Source organism: Aphelocoma coerulescens, chromosome 2, assembly GCF_041296385.1.
Source record: "Aphelocoma coerulescens isolate FSJ_1873_10779 chromosome 2, UR_Acoe_1.0, whole genome shotgun sequence".
Taxonomy (NCBI): Eukaryota; Metazoa; Chordata; class Aves; order Passeriformes; family Corvidae; genus Aphelocoma; species Aphelocoma coerulescens.
In genome coordinates this window covers 113495154-113515713 of record NC_091015.1, presented here as the reverse complement: position 1 = coordinate 113515713, position 20560 = coordinate 113495154, and the positions used below count along the sequence as shown (strand labels likewise).

Genomic DNA, 20560 nt, shown 5'->3' with positions numbered 1-20560 from the left:
AAACTACTGTCCTGATTGCATACAGTAATTAAGGTCCAGAGGGGACTACTCCTCTGTTGCAGTGGGTAGTAGAACACTTAGCACAGTTCTCTGAATGGTTAGGGCAAGACAGATAACATCATTACCTGGGCATGTATTTTACCCTACTGATTTAACATTTAAGCAACATCTGCTGCAGAAAATAAATACAATCGGATAGTCTAAATCCAGATCTTGATTAGGAAAGTATTTTCAGCTCAAACATAAAAAGCATTAGTACTACACACTTTCTGCCTCTCTCACCTGTCTCCCTCAGGCCCCCCACCCACCCCTCTGATTTTTTTTTGGTGGAATCACAGCTTTCTCACTGTGTGAGGATTTGTCAGGAAAGTAAACATGTGAATACTGAATATTCTATGGCAGTGCTTCCACTGTAACTAATGACAGGTGAAATTAAGTAAGCGTAAGGTATAAATATTGATATTGACCAAATACATGCCTCTGACAGAGAGATTTAAAATATCCTACTAGGGATAAGACCCCCTTTAGATCAGTTGGTAGATGATCAGGAAGAACATCTTAATGTTGAAAAAAAAAATATAACCCTAAAGGACAAAAAGAACAGGGAGACACCAGTAAATATCAAATGGGTTCTCATAAGAAGAGTTCCTCAAGTCAGTTTTACAAGCATCTTTATGAGGATCTAGGAGGAGGAGACCCATGAACACTCTCCAGCTTGCTGTGGCATATTGTCTTGAAAGCAACAATAGAATATGTTGAAAATAACTGAGCTCAACTTCTACAAATGGAAGATTTAAAATTTTTTTACATAGATTATTCCTTGAAAATTCATAACAGGTCATGGGAATGTGAGTTTTCAAACACTGTGATACTGGCAGTTTTCAACTACTGTAGGTCTTCCTTTCCCATCACATTATCAGTCATGGTAGCATTTTGCACTCTGGAATTCCAAAACCTATGTTGTGGCTCAAGATAAATGTTCTCTCCAATAAGAAGAGTCTAAAACAATCTCTCAGTGGAAAGCATGACAGGACTTTTGAGATGACTCTTAAAGTTATCACAAACCCAACACAAGTGATTTGTTCAACCTTATGATATGTAGGCACGTCTTTCAGAATTTTAAATGCCTGCCACATGGAAAACAAAGTACACTACATGTGTTGGTTTCATGTTCCCTCCCTCAATGAACTGTGCAAAGTTTTGATGCCATATAAACCCCAAGAACATTAGTACCTATACGAAATAATAATTTCAAGATTCTCAGGAAAAACAAAAAGACAAAAAGAAGACAAAAAAGGGAAAATAACATTTCAGATTTGACAAACTCCAGTGATTCTCTTGACTTACCATGACCTTCCTTAAGGTATAGCGTTTGGATCTAATATCATCCATCAGCATCTCATAGGGTGTGAGCTGATATTCTATCGGCAGTGGGTTGTACTGACGCTCTTGAACTTTCTTCAGTTTAACACCATTCCGTAAATCTCTCATCACTTGCACCCAAAAACGAGCCTGAAAAGAGCCAGAAATTATATATGATACCTGACCCTTGGATACCACCTCACATTAAACCAAAGTTGTTAATTTTCCTTCCAGGACACCACCAAATATTTTCAGCTGTACTATTTTGCTTTTAACACATCAACCAAACCCCATTTTATTTTATGTAAGTTTATTTTTAACACTCATGAACATAACAAAACTTTGTTGCAACTCAGCAGGACTGCTGGTTCTCACCTCAAGTACAGAAAGAGGATCTGAAATTCTCATATCTGACATCTATATTCCCACTTCAAGTATACTGCAGGCACATATTCCAAGTTTTTAGACTTATAGCTATTACTATATGAATTAAAGCAGTGATTGAATCAGAAACTTTGTTGCCCAGGACTTTCCTGCAAATATCCCAAAAGTTGTTCTTTAAATAGAAATTTTGGAATGGACTCCAAGTCCTAAGATCTTGCAGTTTTGATCCTCTCAGTACTCAACTTATTTTCCTCTGCCTGTAAGAGCACCACACACTGACATCTCCCTCTCATTTTCTGTGAAGCAGAATGGCTGGAGAGAGGAAAGAACAGATGGTGGATAGAAGATTGGGAAATTGAAATCCAGTACTTTTTAAGAACCTCATAATATTCCTCTATAAACTGGCAAGAACAGTACCTAGAAGATACAGTAAGTTACTCGGGCTTAAGAGTTTCCCTGTAGCCTTTTTCATTCATCACTGGAGAAATTCAGCTGCTGGCTCTGCCTACTGCCTGACTGCCCCTCTGAAGGGCAGTCAGCATGGTACCTGTCTAAATGTCATCTTTTTGAACTGCAAAAGCTTCTCCATGAAAACAGGCTAAGGAAAAATATATTGCTTGGATACTTGTATTGTTTCATCTGTCTGCAAAGAAAAGATAAGACTTCATTTAGTTTGAACTTGTCATGAGTTACTATTAATTCATATACTGAAAAAATGCAGAGACTGATTTGAACAGTATCACAGAATGGTTTTGGCTGGAAGTACCTTAAAGCTCATCTAGTTCCAACCCCCTGCACTGGGCAGGGACATCTTTCACTGGACCAGGTTGCTTCAACCTCTTCCTGTGCCTCACTGCCCTCACTGTAAAGAATTTTTTCCTAATATATAATCTGAATTTTTCCTAATACCTAATCTAAATCTCTTTCAGTTTAAAGCCATTCCATCTTGTCCTGTCACTAAATGTCCTTATAAGAAGTCCCTCTCCAGCTCTCTTGGAGGCTTCCTTTAGGTACTGGAAGGTGCTCTAAGGTCTCCTTGGAGCCTTCTCCTCTCTGAGCTGAACAACCCCAGCACTGTCAGCCTGTTGCCACAGGAGAGGTGCTTCAGCCCTCCGAGCATCTTTGTTGCCTCCTCTGGACTCAATCCAATGGGTCCACATCCTTCTTATGTTGGGAGCTACAGAGATGGACACTATTTCAGGTGGAGTCTCATGTGGGTGGAGGTAATAATGCCTTAGTTAAGCTTTATAAAGAAAATAAACTACCAGTAGTGATGCTGAATCACTATTCCGTTGTTGTCTTACCCAGTCAGCATTTTTTAGTTCATCAAGATCCGTGCTGGATTCATCACTTGCCTCTTTGTCCATTTCCTGAATCTTCTTCAGGTTCTGCCAATGAAAAGGAAATGAGTCAATGAATGAACAGTGGCATTACTCTCAAGTAAAACTGAAGCTTAATTTTTAATCTCTTGTATCATGTTGTTCAGGTGTTCTACTGAATGTTTTATGACTTGAACAGCAATACTGTAAAAGTAACTTGAAACACTATTTGAATATATTTCTCTTCCTTGGAAAGTTAACCTTAAGTGCTGGGAACAAATGTTAAGTTTTGACTATAAAAGTACTTCAGATAATAATGTGCTGTAGGAAAAACTACATATTAAAATGTTTACATCCCTAAACTTTTATATGCACAGAAAAAAAACCTTAACCACCCATCAGATCTGTTAAGCTACAACACAGAAAATATTACCAGCTTGATAAGGATCCATTCATACCGAAATTAATGCTTGTTGAATTCAAGTAGCTCATTTTTGTAGGAGAAATAAACAATGAGAAATCCTTTACATTGAATAGTGACAGAATTGAATATATATATTGCAATTAATTACTTTGTATAACATGGGTATAGATTCTGAAATATCAGTAACAAAATCATGTGAGGAAGGGAAACATCTTTCAAAGATGAAAACTGCGACTTATGAACAAGATCAGATCATGCAAATATGGAAAAGATGGTGTGCAAAGGGGCAAAAATAAAAAGCTATCATACCAACAAGAATGCAAAAAACAGTTAAAAGCTACAGCAGACCAAAGAACAGGCAAGCCTGAACAGAGAAGGTTGTGGCTTTTCACAAGTTTTCTTATACACATCAACACCTGTATATTCAAAAGGCTTTTTTTTTTTTTTTTGTTTACTTCTGTACTGAAGTATTTTGGAATCAGCAGTACAAGCAATTTCTCAGTACTCTACTTTTATGGAGAGTTTTCCAGGAAATCTTTAAAATGTTTAATTTGATCTGCTATCTAAGTACTCACTAATATATCTGAAATGGATATTTAAGTCCTCTGCTAACTCCTTTTTTTATTTTATGAGACTACAGCAACAGGTCAGAGATCTGACAGACATATCTACCATAAGTATTTCTATCTTTTAAGCACTTAAGCTCTTCCTTTAATGGAACTGAACAATCAGTCTCAATTCAACTTCTAAGCCTTCCAGAAAAAAATAAAAATAAGCATACTTCTTAAAACTTTTATTTTTTTTCTGGAAGTAGTTCCTAAACCACTAACATTTCAGTGTAAGAAATGGAAGCACTGGAAGAATGCTTAACTTGCACATTCAACAGTGCAAGCATCTACCAAACCTGGCTGCAGAGATAGGACATGTGAGTCAGCTACCACAGAGGTTTTGGAAAGTGACCAGATGGGTTCTTTATTGTCTCATTTATATAAGTAACACAATTGCTTCGGTAGCAAAGAAGAAATACTACCATTGCCCTATCAAAATAAAATACATAATTTACAAGAAGACTCTAAAAAACCATAAATCACCCACACTAACAAAAGCAGATTCATCATGGGACAATGTGGGAACATTTTGGCATGACTTGCAGCATCACAACAGGATACCCAACTGGGAAAGAATGTCTTTATGGAAACTTCTGCTGGTCCTGGCACTGTGGTCAGTCTGACACTCACAGGCAATTGCCCTTCCCAAGGGAAAAATGGAAAAATGGAAAGAATGGGTAACATAAAGGCCTCGCTTATGTGTATTCTGTTATCCAGGGTTTCTTCTTTTCTCTATCATACAGCTGGAGTAATCATTTCAAATACAGTACCTGTGAACTGTAAATTACTTTCTTTCTTGCAAACTGCTAACATCTACTGGTAAACTGCAAAATATAACATCTGATGCTTTTTCCTTTATCTCTTTGTAATCAAAAAGATAACTTCAGTAAATGCGCTCACAACTGTCAGAATTGCTCCTCCTTCCCATACTGGAAGGTACACTTTAATTTTTTTTAAATTAACGTGTTCCAGCTCCTTAACCTAGACTTCAGCTGTTCAACAAGACTGGTGGCAATCACCCATCTCAGCAACCGTGTTCCCTACCATACAACAGTTCCCCAGTTCATGGGGCTGGTTTATGCCCAAAGGCTGATGCTTTTCACTGACTTAAGTATTTAATGAAGCTAGAAGAGATTACAACCCATTTTTCTTAACAGCAGAAAACAAGAAAGGGGGAAAAAACCACCCTGAGTAGCTGAAAGATCTTCCAAATAAGGTAACCATCTAATTAGTTCCTCTGGAACATAGCTAGAGGGGCAATTCCTACCCAAGAAAGCATAGGTGTAAGTGATGCTGGCTACCATGCACTGGAGAGGTGCAGGAGCAAAACCTGCCAGCCAAGAGATGAAGTCTCTCCAAGTGCAGTTTTATGATACAAGTGAGCTGGTACAAGCACAGGTGACTGCCAAAGCTGGCCTTCTCTTACTCCCCATCCCTGTGCTGAGTGCTTGGCTGTGGCCCTGGTACCACAGACACTCACTTTGTAGGGATAGTTCATTCCCTTCCCTGGCACCTGGCTCTGGCCCCTAAATGCAATTAGTGGAGAGGAGTAGAAAATAAAGGAATTTCCGTCATTATAGAACTAACAAAGCTTTGGAAGAAAGCAGCAAGTGCTCTGTGCTTGCAGGAAGTGTTTAGGAAGGCTTTAACTCTTCTACACCTGTCAGGTGCTGCTTGGGAAGGAATAAATTCACTGTGACAAATGATTATGTTTAAACTTGTAGACTAAATGGAACATTAGGGTTTCCCTCCAGCATCCCCAGCCAGCATCAGTGGGTTTCTGCCTCTGTTTCAACAGTAAATTATAGAAACCAACACATTTAAAATACAATAGACCCTTTGTCAGAATTCAACTGTGTTCCAAAACCTGCAAGTAACCTCAGCTGCTGCTGCTGTAACCACTTGCACTTACCCTTGGGACAATGGCTTAAGAAAAGCCATTACAGTATAATAAATACATGGCCTAAATGGATTTCCATTTCAGAAAGCAGAAACATCTTAAAAGGGTTTTTCAAAAGGATCCCAGAACCTCAGACCCATACCACAGACCCAATTCACCTATTACAGCCTGGGCATTCATTTAGGAAATAAGGGTTGGATGTGTAGGAAATTACTGTTTCAAGAGCTTTCGCTTTCCCTTTTTAAAAAACCTTTACAGCATTTGGCCATTTTTTTAAAGGACTGCATTTTGTGACAAAAGCTAGTAATAAAAATATCAAATGTCTTCAAACCTCTTGCTGCACTATTAAAAGCAGACACTTGATTTGCGGCTGCTGCATGGCCCACATTTGAGATTTGCTGCTCTATGCTCAGTGACAGATGGGAGTTTATATAAGACTCTTGTCAGCACAGTGTCAAAGACTCCCTTCCATAAAATACTTTCTAAAACACAGTGATTTAATGAATGTTGTATTCTAAGGAATCCAGACCTGGACTTTGCCTTTCACCAATTGCATAACACAGTCTACTGCAGTTCCCAGTTTATACTCCTAGTTAGGAGTCACTTGTTCACTGATTAAACTGATTCTTACACTGCTGTCTTTGAAAGTAGAAAATATTCTTGTACATCTAGGCTCAATTTAAAAATACATAACATGCACATATGGGGAAAACTGCTTTATATACCTTCAGCTATTCAACACGGGTTTAAATTCCAAGGGCTTAGGGAGCAGCATTACTCTAGGTCTTTGAAAAGACCCAAAACCCATTTAATTCAAACTGAGAATAGGATCAGTTAAATCAGTCCCTGAAAACCTCAAGCTAATAGCAGACAAAGTTCTTAATGAATAGAGGTATGGGCTGATGCACTTTGCTCAGCTCTGGAGAGGGCAATAGTCACCATGCTGCTCAACATAACTGTGTAAGAAGAGGCAAAAAACCCCAAAGCAAGGGCATGTAACACTGAGTGACAGTGTCTGCACCACTTAAGAAAATAAAACCAAATCCACCCCTGCCCAACACAAACCAGCAGCATCTTCCCTTATTAAAGGTCCTAAGTTGAGGGATCAAACTGATCATGATGGAGCTGCAAGCCTGATGACAACACAGGTGCAAAAGTGGAGTCACTGGAGACTTGGAAGTGTAGGCAAAAGTGAAGTTATGAGCTGAAGAGTTTGTGAATTAATTTATTTCTCCAGCTGTGCTCTCTGGAAATCCAAGCAGCAGAGTATTTGACAGCTTTTACAGTCACAAGACTTCTGAGAGTAACTTGGCTAATGACTCTATTTCCAAAATAAGTTAGCCATTAACATTGTTTAGGTACCTATTAACTACCTCTATTATCATATTTTGTACAAATAATACAACAGTATAGCCACCTGACTTTTTTCTTTAGCTGTTTTCCAACTGAATCTTTGTATAGCATGAAACTAGGAAAAAAAGAAAGAAACTATTTCATTTCCATGCATGTACTTCATTAGAATTAGCATGTTTACATTTCATACAGATTGGATTGAAATATATCCAGGCAGACTGAAAGAATTATGTTTTTACATCAGAAAGGACAGAAATGAAAGGCAACATGTTTTAAAAGAACAGTACAAAGATGACAGATTGGGAGCTTTCTCTATGTTCTACCAAAAGCCTAATTACAAGGCACACTGTGGATAACAAAATTATGGATGAGTTTTTGATGAGCATGGATTTTCACTGCAATTTGGATGTAGGCAATTATAAAAATATACAAAGTCTTAATTAGTTTTGGAAGGGATATTAATTTTGATGCTCCAGGATGTACATCAATCTCTAAAACTTTTTGAGACATAAGTCAAACCTACTGCAACTGATCTGCCTACTGGACACATTTCATATACTATGCTAGCCAGCATAACATGGTATTTTTTAGCACCACCTGTGCCAGTTGAGTTTATCACCCAGAGATCTACATCCTACAGGCCGGCATCACCTTTATTGGTACCACTCACAGAGTCACAAAGTGCTTGAAGTTGGAAGAGATCCCTGGAAGTCAGCTGGTCCAATCCCTGTACTAAATCCCCAGAGCCAGTTGTCCAGCATCATATCCAGGCAGCTTTTGGATATCTCCAAGGACAGAGAATCCACAGCCTCCTCAGAAAACCTTTGTCAGTGCCCAGTCACCCTCACAGTAAAACCAGTATTTCTGGCTGTTCAGAGGGAACCTCCTGTGCTTTAGTTTGTGCCCACTGCCTCTGGTCCTGTCACAGGGCACCACTGGAAAGAGCCTGGTGCTGTTCTCTTTGCACTCTCCCCTCAGGTATTTAGAGACATTCATGAGATCTCCCTGAGCCTTCTCATTTCCAGACTGAACAGCCCTGGGTCTCTCAGCCTTTTCTCATAGGAGAGCTGTTTCAGTTCTTCATCATCTTTGTGGCTCTTCCCTGGACTCTCTCCATTATGTCAGTGTCCCTCTTGTACTGGGGAGTCCAGAACTGGACCCAGCACTCCAGCTGTGGCCTCACCAGTGCTGAGCAGAGGGGAAAGATCACCTCCCTCGACCTGCAGGCAACACTCCTCCTAATGCAGCCCAGGACACCATAAGGCTTCTTTGCAGCAAGGGCACATTGCTGACTCGCTCAGCCGTGAAGTGCACGTGGAATATTAACTACAGGAGAAGGCAAGACTGGGCATTAACAGGGAACCAAAGGAGGCCTAGGGCAGATATCCCTTCAATAAAGCAGGTTCACAACGTGGATACAGCCCTGGTGAATCTCCTGTCTGATCCAGAGCAGCAGCATTGCATTCCTTTGCCTGCATAGTCTCTCCGTGTCTCTCTCAGTCATACTGAGCCATTCTGAGCAATGTGTGTGTGACTCTTTCAGATACTTCCCAGCAGGAACATTTGCTTAATCTCATGGACATCACTTATTTGGGCCTACAGTTCTGTCTATGGCCAGGTGCCAACAAAGGTTATGTCAATGACTTTTGGACGATTCTGAAAAAGATGAATCTTTTCTTTTACATGGGTCCATTATTAGCAGATATTCAAACTACCTTGTCCCCTGCCATACACGTATACACTTCCTTCACCTTGTGGACCATTTCCCCCCCAAAACAATTTTAAAAAGGGAGAGAATCCTTTTCTGTGGGATTTTCTTACTGCAATTTTGAAAGCTCACTTTTTGACATGAAAAACAAGCTGTACTCCATCTTTGTTATCAGCTGTAAATGCTTAAACAGCAGGACACAAGAGTTAGGAGGTCTTGGCCCATTAGAAGACTACTGGATAGCAGCAGATGGTACCCAGGGTGGGTCTGCAGCAAGGGCACCTTTCACAGAGCCTAAGCAGCATGCAAATACTGCCAGCAAGCTGAAAAACACCCCAATAAACTTGCTAGAAAAATTTCACATTGCAAAAAGAAAATATTTAGTTGCTTATTTTTAAACTATTGCAACAATTGTATCAATCTTTCTGAACTCTGTCTGTCCTGTGCATTCACTACATTAAATATTTCACACTCTTTAAGAATGGAAGTACCATCTCCCTTTCTGCAAGTCAACTTTACTGCTGACCTTTCATACACATTGAATCAGACTGGAAGTAACCATATGGCATCAATTATCTGACAAAGTGCCTTAAACATTGCATTTGACATCCACTGAGAGGATCTGAACAGCTCACTCATCACTTCATCATTTCTGATTAATACACTCACCCAAATTCATGCCAGTACAACCCTTTGTGAATATATACTATATTTGTTATATGACAGATGATGACTGGGGAGCACGTGACTCCTCAGTATATATCCTAGTGTTAAAACATTTTACAACCTACAGACCAATCTATACCTCTTGAAACCCTGGACTTTCAAAGTCCTGATAAGTTTTTATAGGGCCAAATTGAAAATAGCATCACAGCAATATTTTCCCCTGCAATATTTCCCATCTAAACCTGTTCTAGGCTGCAGCATAAGGTAGGTCAGATTTAGTTCACTCCAAGCAAGTGAATTTCTGCAGATAAAAATTCTCCCTCTTCCACTACAGTGAAACTGCCTATTTAAGCATTTACTGACCAAAAAATATGAACCTCATATACCTGGGAAACAGATACCCAGATGCCACTCAGTGGCCCTAGAAGGAATCCAAGTAATTTCAAAGTAATTTTTATCTACAGGAAAGTTATTTTAAATAATTTCAGAGGATTCTTTCCCCTTTTTGGTGTTTTTAATTTCATTTTGATCTCACATCCACAACTGTATCTAGGTCTGAGAGAATCTAAAGGAAGATCTCCAAATAAAGCTGTTGGTTTTGAAATAAACTAACAATTTAAAATTCCTGGCATCTTTAGTGTCAAACCCACAATATTACACAGTATAATTTTTTTTTAATTGGAACTGATGTATGTGACCTGTTTTTCTCCCCCAGTTATCTGCCAATGCAATCACCACAAATGTATGACAACAAAATTTCCTTACTGAGGTATTCAGTGTTTATCTCCTTTATACCCAATACTTATATGACAATAACAAAAGGAAAAGAAAAAAGGAATTTACTAGAAGAGTATTTAATTGTACTCCTCATGACCTAAGATTCTGCTATGTATTTGCAAGACAGAAGAGCATGTAAACAATAGCACAGCTTTTACTGGCACAAACCTAACGTGATCATATGATTCCTGCTTGCCTCAAGTATAAACTATAAAGGTCATTTTAAAATGGTGCAACAAGACTTACAGCATTCCACCTCATATCTTCTTCATACCTGTATTTTATTTTGTACACTACATTATTTTCAAAATTAAATACCTTCCAAATCTGTAGTTAGATAAAAGCTCTGATCAAGGACCAAGCACATCATAGACTTGAAGTATTCAGATTACAAAAGCTGCTTTCAAGATAATTTTCTTGGTAATTTCTTACATGCCTACTGAGGGACTGATCCAGAGTGAAATCAAAATGAAATCAAAGGTCAAAATTCTGGCCCTGGTTAGGTGCAGTAATAAAAGTCTTACTGATTCACTAGGGCCAAAATTCCATCTACAAGGATTACTTCCTTTGACCTAAATATGCTTTGAATCAATGCCTAATAGCCTGTGAGAGGCAAATGGTTTCTTTCATTTGGGATTAACTCATTGTATGCTCTATGGTGTGAGCAGACGTTGTAGGGTTTTTATGCCCAAAGATAAGGTGATGAAATAATTTGCAAATTCAAAATACCTTTCCACTTTTTAAAATAATTTTTAAAAGATTATTGTTAAGACATGATTTTGAATGGTTATAGCCCACAATATTTTACTTTGACATTGGCAACAGAGATGCCCTATTACTGCTCACTGTGGCCAAGATGTTTGAGAACTATGGCAAACATAATTCCTCTCAGAGCAGAAAGAAGAACTCTGAAGGGTTCTTTGAGCCTCAGCTTGGCCTTTGCAAAAGCTGTTGAGTGAGGTGTTTCCAGAACAGGTCCCTCAATTAACATATCCAGTAGTTAAAAGCCAAGATGTGAAATTAATGATGTCAAGGCTTGGGAGACAGATTTAACATGGAGATCTTGTATCCTGACTGCTCCCTGTACTAGGGGTATTGGATGCAGATGTCCCATAACATAGGCACTTCAGAAAGCAAGTGGCTCTTTAGCCATGCTGACACTGTTAAAATTATCCCTGTATGACACTGCTTCAGTTTAAAAATTGCTTCCACTTTGAATAGGACTGCAGAAGAAGTGGAGATGAAATTCGACCCTGTGCAGCAGAAAAACATCTCAGGATTCTCCCTCTCGGATGATGAGTCTCACCCAGGAAGGAAAGAGCAGCAGCCCCTTGTGTCTCTGACTGGTTTGCAGCTTCCACCATCAGTGTGATAAAAGCTCTCTTGTGCTGCTCTGAGGCTCATCTGACTCTTTAATGAGCTGATTCAGCTCATTAACCTGACAAGGAGTAACTCCTTTATTTTTTGTTTTGCTTGATATTTATTGCATTTGTTCCCGAGAACCAGAAGAAGGAAAACAGTGGGAGTACACGTGCGTGGGTGGAACAGCTCTGCCTCTTTCAGCAGCAAAATTTTTAGGTCAGCCTGTAAAATCTTATTCTGCTTCTTAAAGGTACTGTAGATCTTGAATTACAAATGAAAAGAAAATCCTTTGGGGATTTATTAAGAAAAAAAAATTATGAAAGCGTTGTTACTTGACAAGTTGGCTTCCGTGAAGAAACCAGCTTTAAGAAATGAGTTTCCCTTGCTGCCCTTGCCCTCATCCACCAGTCTTCCAATGTTACCAGCACCCACACCGTTTTAATAGAATTGTTCATGGGGCCACTCCCAGGCCAGATCACTGAGACTATCTGCAGTAAATATCATCCTTAAATCACTCTTCAGCCAGACCCGTTAATTGCAGTGGTTCACAGGATGGCCTTTCAGCCAAGAGTAACAGGCAGTGAACATTAAGTATTGTGACCTGAAGGGGAAAATTTTTCTGTTTTTAAAGTTGGCTCTGCTGTGAAGCCAGTGTGACAGACAACAAACCAATCATACAGCAAAAGGTAAGAGAAGCTGCTGACTGGGGACAAAATACAAGCAAGAAGAATCTCAGATAATTCTCAGCAAAGAGAATTCGCTTATGGGAAGAAGCTGAGGAAGAACAGGCAAAGCTCTGACACTTCATAACATCTCTGAAACACCAGAGAAGCTTTTAGACTCAAATATATCGCATACATGTATGCAGGAATGGGTACATGTATGCAATGTGTTATTCTCCGAGAGAATCGTCTGGTTTACTCCCAAACAGACTAGTCACAATTAATAACAAGTTCTGAGGGATGTAAATGGTTACAAGCCAAAATTAAAAACCCCTCAGCTGAAGAACTGTCCTTCCTGAAAACTACAGATCATCTCCTCAAGCATCTGACATTCCCTATTGGCTGGGTACAGAAGTGATTTTGTAAGCCAAATTCACACAGTGATGAGCTCAAAAGCAGAAAACCTTCTCAGAGTGCTTACCTCTTTTGCACTTTTAATTTTGGCCAGGAAAGTGTAGAGCTCCATTGTTTCAGCAAACAGAGCCCGACACACTGCTTGATAGTGGTTGGGTGCCTCTGATCGCGTTGGCAGGTGGGCAGCACACAGCTAGGGAGAAAAATAAATAACAGGATCAAAACAATGCCCCACTGCTTTCATTAATGGGACAGAGCATGAGGTAACATGAAAGTGAATGCAACTGAATATCAAGGGCACAAGCATCCATGAGACACTTCAGTTTAGTCAGAAATTGGGGTGTATTTTCTAAACCTTCTGTTCCTATTTATTTTATGAGAAGAGTACTATAGGAATAGTAAGGGGACTGGTTGACCATGTTCTAGGAAACCACAACACTGCCTTTTCATAACCAAAAAAAAAAATAAAAGGACAACACAATTCAACATAATTGTCATAATTGTGAGAACAAGCCATCTTGCAGTACCAAATTTTGGGGAAACATACTTAAGTCAAACCAGCTTTAACAGTAAGTGTTAAGAGTTCCTATGAATGTGAAAGAGAATTGTATCCCTACCAGTTTATGAAAGGATGGAAGGTGAAGCAAGGAAAAAAGTACAGTGAAATCATCAAGCTGAAACTCTGATCAGATTTATTTCAAGTAGTACAAAGATTTTAAAAATCAGCAAGAGCTATGGAAGCACAGGCTTATTGCCTTACCTCAGACTTTCATGAACATTTCCAAACACAGACACAGCTAATGCAAAGGAATACTAACAGGTGTTTTCATACATGCTAAACTTGAAAAACTCTGAAAGCCTACTCAAATCACTAGCAATCATTCAGAGTTACTGATGAACAGTATTGCTTTTAGAGTAAAACATGCAGCTCCCGTTTCCAACAAGAGAAGTTTCACTGAAACCAGCCTTTACATTTCAAACTGAGAACCTGAATGGTATGAGCAACATCCAGCTTCATGAGCATCCAGCTTCTACTATTGTGGAATATCTCAACACAGATGCTAATAGTTGTAATATCATTTTTCCCCTAAGTCAAATCCATCACCTGCAAGTATTCATCACAGAAATATCGGCTGAAAACAGAAAGAATAAAATAACATCTGTAATTTGTTTCCTAAAAACTTTTAAATAAAAAAAAAATCCCAAAGCTGAAACTTGAGTATCCATATCATGTATCATACTGGTGTACATGTAAAAATAAAACAAAGTCTTAATCAAGGCCTTAAAAATTTGTCTTGTTTCTGTGGTTGTATAGTAACTATTTCTTATATATATAGCTAATTCAGATCTCCAGAATTAAAGCCTGAGAAAAAAGCCTCTTTAGCAGAAGAGCCCTTAATTAGCCTAGTGGCATCCTTGTCTAAATCCCTCCTGTTGTTACAGTGAACACTGTGTTTACAAGGGGCACAATGCATGTAAAGCTCAGGCTGCTTCTCCATATTGCTCTCCATTTGATTTAAATCCATACTGCCACTAAAAGGTGTGGTCCTGTGGCCTCCAGCTGTACGAATCCACAGATGCCCTTATGCTGGCACAGGAGTTCGTGCCCTAACTCAGAGAGGATTCCTCACCCAGACAAAAATTAACAATGTGAAGGAAGTGGAGCAGGAGACAATTACTCTTCATGGCACAGACACACATACAGAAGTGCAGGCAAAAAGGAGCAAGGAGAACGTGCTGCCAGGGTGGGAAAAGGGAGGAAGGGCTGAACAATTGTGTTTGGGTACAGTCAAATTTAGACTGGCTCAATCTCATTGACAAGTTGCTCTCTGAGAGCACAGGCCCCTTGCTATCTTTTATTTCTTCCCATCAGAATAACAATACAGAGCTCAGTGGTCAGATTTGGTCAACTCCTTTGATAAACTTTTACAAGCACAATTTGGACTCCTGCAATCTCCTGATTATGTACCCCTATGTATTTATCTCCTTTTAGTTGTAAAAAAGGATATACATATGGCAAGTTTATACATATGTGTGTGTAAATTTTTATTCCTTCCTATGTATTTTCCTTCCACTTAGGAAATGCAAGGCAGCCATGTTCACGAAACTGCCCTTGATCCCTACACTTCAAATTTTATGTTGTTTTAAAAAGTTCAAAATTTTCCAAAATTTTCTTACACTCTTCAAATTTATTTCTGGATAATCACAAGGGCATACTTGACATCTGTCTCCCCTTTTCTCCCCATCCCCCTGCTTTTTTCCCATTTTTCTCCTTTCCTTTTCCCCCCTCCTTTTTTCTCCTTTTTTTTTCCCCCTTTTTAACAAATCAGATCATCTCCTTTGCAGATAAAGGGAGATAAACCAAAACAGATGCATGCCTAATGTGTGCAGTAGTGATAACACATACCAAAAAGATAGAATCTATTAAAAATTTCCCTTAATGAAAATATTAGAATATTAGACCAAATTCTGAGTATGGTTGTGTTCTTTTTTCTCAATAATGAATCATGTCCTTACTTGCCTTACTGTGTTTTCATTTTCTGGTTATTAATTATAGTACAGATAAAAGGGTTTCATTCTAAAATACACCACTTACAAGAATAACAATAATAGCAGCAGCAATTTCAAAAAAGGTCATAAAATGGTATAAGTCTTCATACCTGAGAATAAAATTTTATTATTGTAGAGACTGCACATAGGTTTTTAAGAATCCCTTTTTTCTTTATTCGGAGGCGTGTTAATTAGAAACAATTTGCATCAAATATTGAGAAAGTTAATGAAATGCAGCAGTGACAAGTTCAAGCAGGGAATGGCTGTAATATTGATTCTATTATTGAACACAAAGGAAAGCAAATTAAAAAAAAAAAATCCTGCTTGCTGAACTTAAGTTACAAAAGCAACCACATAAAACCTGACCATTTGCTTTGCAACCTTTAGGCTGCAGGTATTAAAAGAGGGCCAGCAGCTCCTACTAACTTTCATGTTCTGAGAAATCAGTCTCTGAGTGATCTTTTATTATGTGAAGATGCATTGCATAATAAAACTCCTTGTGGTAATATTAAGTCAAACGACTTAACATGAATTTTTTTGATTCGGGAAGGTAAGCCTGAAGAAAAAGGAAAACGTAAATAGGACAGACTGGTTTTTTTTTCCTCCTTCATTGTAATATATTGTACTTGCACATAGGTTCAGAATGCATGACAAGCTGTGACTTCTGCATGAAAACATACACAAAATCTAGGCAGGCAAGGCAAATCAAGTATGAAACGTCACTTCTAGCCTGAGTTCAGGATATTTATCCCTTAAAAAAATTTAAAATCTTTAAGTTCATGGTAGTAGTGTTTGAAAAGCTATGTTACTGTAACACACAACAAAAATCCCAGTGAGAATGTTTCAATAACTGAGTTATGAAAGGACAGCAACCTAATAAACTCCTCCTCTTACCATGTCATAGTGGTTGTGGTGCAAGAAGGATTAAGATCACATATGCAGTCTTTTCCAGTCATTTTGAAGTTGTATGCTTATTCTGACACTTGCCTTTTCATCCCTCATGATACAAGATTCCCTCAGGGGAATGAACTCAAACAGCGCCCAGGGCTTAATACAAGGGCTGTTTGTTCTGCTTCCAAGAAGTCTCAAAAAATATGGCTCAAAACAGATTATGTGGTCTTTGCAAACTGGTGAAATAATAAAAATATTATCAACTACTGACACATTAACTAGCTCAGTCTGTAAATATTTCCATTTGCAATCATTGTGAAGAGCTGGGATTTAAATTTTTTTTTTCCTAACTGAGCCTATCCAAAACCTCAGCTTGACCCAAAGCATTCAATCTTTGCTTAGATCACTAAGAAGATTAGAAGCTGTTTCCATCCACATCCAGGATTCACAGGAAAAAAAGGCATTATGTAAATATCATAGCTTTGCCAGTTCCTCCAACTTCATCCTCAGTTGACTAGGAAACAGGGTGCACCAAGCCAAAGCAGCGCTAACAGGAATCACAATTTAACCATCTGAAGAGATCAAACAGCACCTCTTGCATTTGTTTGGATATATTCCAGCAAGGCCTCCATAAAATTACAAAAAATACAACTGACTCATCCACTAAAATGCAGGTAAGTTTTGAAAAACATTTTTGGCTAGATACATACTGGAAGCTTCATCAAAACACCTGGGCTGCTGGAATTAAGATTTCAGAAGACAAAAAGTGTTTCCACTTGTAATCATCTTGGGCAGAGGGCCTGTATGAATGCACCACAAAGAAGAAAAGGATTTCTTTTTCCCATGGGCCACAAAGACAGGCCGTTGATATTATGCAAAACATATTACCAGCCTGCAAATTCCAGGCTTGTTAAGTGTTTTGAAAGCCTTGGAGTATTAACAGAGACTTAAAAGATGTACTTTTTCTTAAGCAACAAGAAGAAATTACTTTAACCAACAGATCACTGAACATGCAACTGTACTAAGCATTTGCCTCATCCTCTGCTGTATGGTACTGCAACAGGTTCACAAAATAAAACTCAGCTTGAGATGCCTTTTCAAGTCAAGGCTATTTTCTGAAAGACTTTATCTCCATGAAGATAAACTAGAGTTTATGATTAGGCTTTATATATATATATATATATATATATATATATCCTTTCTCATATGAATATGAACTTCAAGAAGCCACATGCCTTACCAGAGAAATCTTACCAAGACAGTACCTGCATATTTGTAAAACTCAACTAAGCATTTTGCTTTGCACTTTATTACCTAGAATAGCATTGAAAGATGAGCAGTTCACAGGAGTGTTTTCTCATGAGTTTGTAAGATGTTTCTGCCTGCTAGGACCATGCCTGTGCATAGTACCCAAAACTTAGGCACAGCACAAGTTTTGAGGTGGCTTTCCCAACACTTGGAGCCAGTTCACCTGCTTCCCAGCACTACAGAGCTGCTCTCTCAAACACTCCAGGCAGAGATTTGCCCCTGGCTCTGCTACTTGTAACTGCAGTGGGCCAAGGACTAGCTGATCCCTCTGATAAAGGATTCTGGGGGAATACTATCAAGGAAAGACTGCATTAAGACAAAGGGATGGGAGCAGAGTTAGCTCTTAATCCACAAAGTCAGTTAACAGAAAATACAGAAAGCATTCACAGAAAGTTACTCTTCACCTGCAAAAGTTTGGTAACTTTTAAATTGATATTTTAAATGATCTTTTGCAACTGCCATAGAATGTCCAATTGCTTGATGTGTGAGCCCCTAGCTAATTTTGCACGCCTCAAGGAAAAGGTAAGTTTTGTGGAAATTGAAGCAAATTACTAGTACCAAGCACATCCACCTTGGTATTTAAGTGCTCTCAGCACTCTGGTAAGGCCTTCCCTTGTGCTGGTATTTGTTGTTTTGATCATCGCTTTGGGGTGGACAAGAGAAGTACTACAGGGTTGTCTACTTTCACAATTTCCAAATTTAATGTTTTACGTGATGCTCCCCATAAAATGACTTAATAAAGACAGTGCTTCTTTACTGATTTTCCTTTCTAGTATGAAACTGCAAATGCAGCAGCAAAGCTATTGTATTTAGCAATAACAGGTATAATTTGATGAAATAGTGGCCTTGGTTGGTTCTCTCTTTCAGGACTATAAAAAGGATACAACCAGGTAGCTGCTGAAATAAAAGCCAAAACTGCAAATGGGAACTAGATGATGCAAGGATTGAAAACAGTGCTTTGCATAGGATTTTGATCCTTAAAGAAATGTCCACTTGTCTGTATCAGATAATCATAATCACTAACTACCCTCTGCTTTGCAAAGTCTAAGGATTAAAGGCCTTGAGCAAATTATTTATATATATGCTGAAATGTCAAACAGGAATGGACTAACAAATGTTTACAAATGCCCTCCTGAGTCAAAACTTAAGTCAGCATGGAAGTAAAGCTGAAAGACTCTCGTCACGTGGGTAGACTGTGCTGGGAAATGCTGTTGTGTGGTTTTCTATGCTGTCGTTGTTCTAGAAACACAAAGCAAAACACAGCATTTCAACAGTGTTGAGGATGAAACTGGTGCACAGCTAAGGACTCCCTTCCACTATTTTCCCCTGAACAGAATATCTGCCCTGACACTGTTTCCTTTAGGTACCAATTGCATTGAGGTGCTGAGCACCATGACTCATTTTTTTTCTTAAAATCTTAACATGACATAACTATTTGAAAAGTCTTAACTACTTTTCCATGCTCTTAGACTGAATATAAGCAGTGATGAGAATCTTGATAAAATTTTAACAGACAATTGCAAGACTAACACCTCACTGAACTGTCTCACCTATAAACTTGAACCTTACCCAACAACAGACAATTAAAAGTGAAGACAATTTGTAATCTGTTACAATTATATAATACCATCTTTAGGTAAACAAGTCTTATAAATATTTAACATAGTTACAAACACTTTTGAAAGTACTTAAAACTTACACTGGTGTTAGGAAAAGGAAAGCAAACTCAGTATATGTTACTGACTACATCTCAATTTTTAAGCCAAATCCTGTATTTTTCATGCTCAGTGAACCCTATTCTCACTCTCTATTAGCTTTCTAAGAATGAAGACCTTGACTATCAAAACAGACTTTAAATGAAAGTCAACCTATGTTTTTTTGAGACAATGATTATTTCCACTGGACATTTTTATATTAAGTTTTCAATGACTGACTAATTTTATGTACTAGTGCAGACTTCTTGACAAAGTTGCATTTGTATAAATTCTCATTTCTACTTGAAAGCTATGAGGGTATTTCTACCACTCAAATACAGCCCCCTGCATACAGCTGTTTCTGGATTATGTGTTAGGTGTATTGTTACACTGTCTTTACACAGTGGACTAACAACATCCTGCTTCTCAAAGAGACTTGTCTCAAAAGAGCCAATTAAGTGAAAACCAATTCTGCATTCTCTCTTAGTTTCAGAGAAACTGTGCTCTGTTGTTTCTTAGCAGGATAATGGAGGAATTAATAATATAAATATGCAGTAATCTGAATTTGCTAGCTCTCATTCTTTGACTATTCAGTGGGACATCAATGGGATTATTCATGGGCAAGGGAAAAAAACCTACCATTTATATTTTTCCCATTTTTTTTACATGAAATGTCAATCCCTGCGACATTTAGCAAAACCACTAGGTAGTCTGTCAGCAACAACTGTTTTCTAAAGCCCTCTGGTTCACAAGAAGACAACAGTTCATTGGGCAGCTCTCATCTGTACCACTCATGCATCTGCATTTCATGCAGGAGCAGCAGAGTGAAGGATGAGACGGAGGCATCTGGCTAAGAAAACCAGCTTCAAAAGCAGAGTAGAGGGGTAGATGGGAAAACATGATAAAACTGGATAATTAAAGGAGAAGGGGAGTGGCTGTGCATATTCACAGGGCTACCTGTAGTTATTTTGCTAACAGCCCATTAAGCTGTGGAACCACCCTTCACATTATTAAATAACTTAGACCTGAACAACTGCTAGCAAAGAGCTGTACCCCTGTCATGCCATTTTGTATGTTTGTCTGCCATGTTTCTCAGGCCCTCTTTAGGGCTGGAAGGTGCCTTCTACTACTACTGAACTACCTGCTTCTATTCAGGAGAAGAGTTGGTTTTGTACCAG

The 20560-nt window shown here is 38.5% G+C and overlaps 1 protein-coding gene across 3 annotated transcripts in view; it reads right to left on the bottom strand.

The window, feature by feature from the left end:
* SPIRE1 (spire type actin nucleation factor 1) overlaps window positions 1–20560 on the bottom strand; it is a 128251-nt gene that overhangs the window by 37172 nt on the left and 70519 nt on the right. For all 3 annotated transcript variants that reach the window (XR_011148340.1, XM_069004396.1, XM_069004397.1), the window contains exons 4-6: window positions 13007–13132; window positions 3051–3134; window positions 1348–1512 (exon numbers count right to left, since the gene is read on the bottom strand). Coding sequence is in view for 2 of the 3 variants with exons in the window: in XM_069004396.1 (XP_068860497.1) it covers window positions 1348–1512; window positions 3051–3134; window positions 13007–13132 (375 nt within the window). In the remaining variant the exon portion in view is untranslated. The remainder of the gene's footprint in view (window positions 1–1347; window positions 1513–3050; window positions 3135–13006; window positions 13133–20560) is intronic.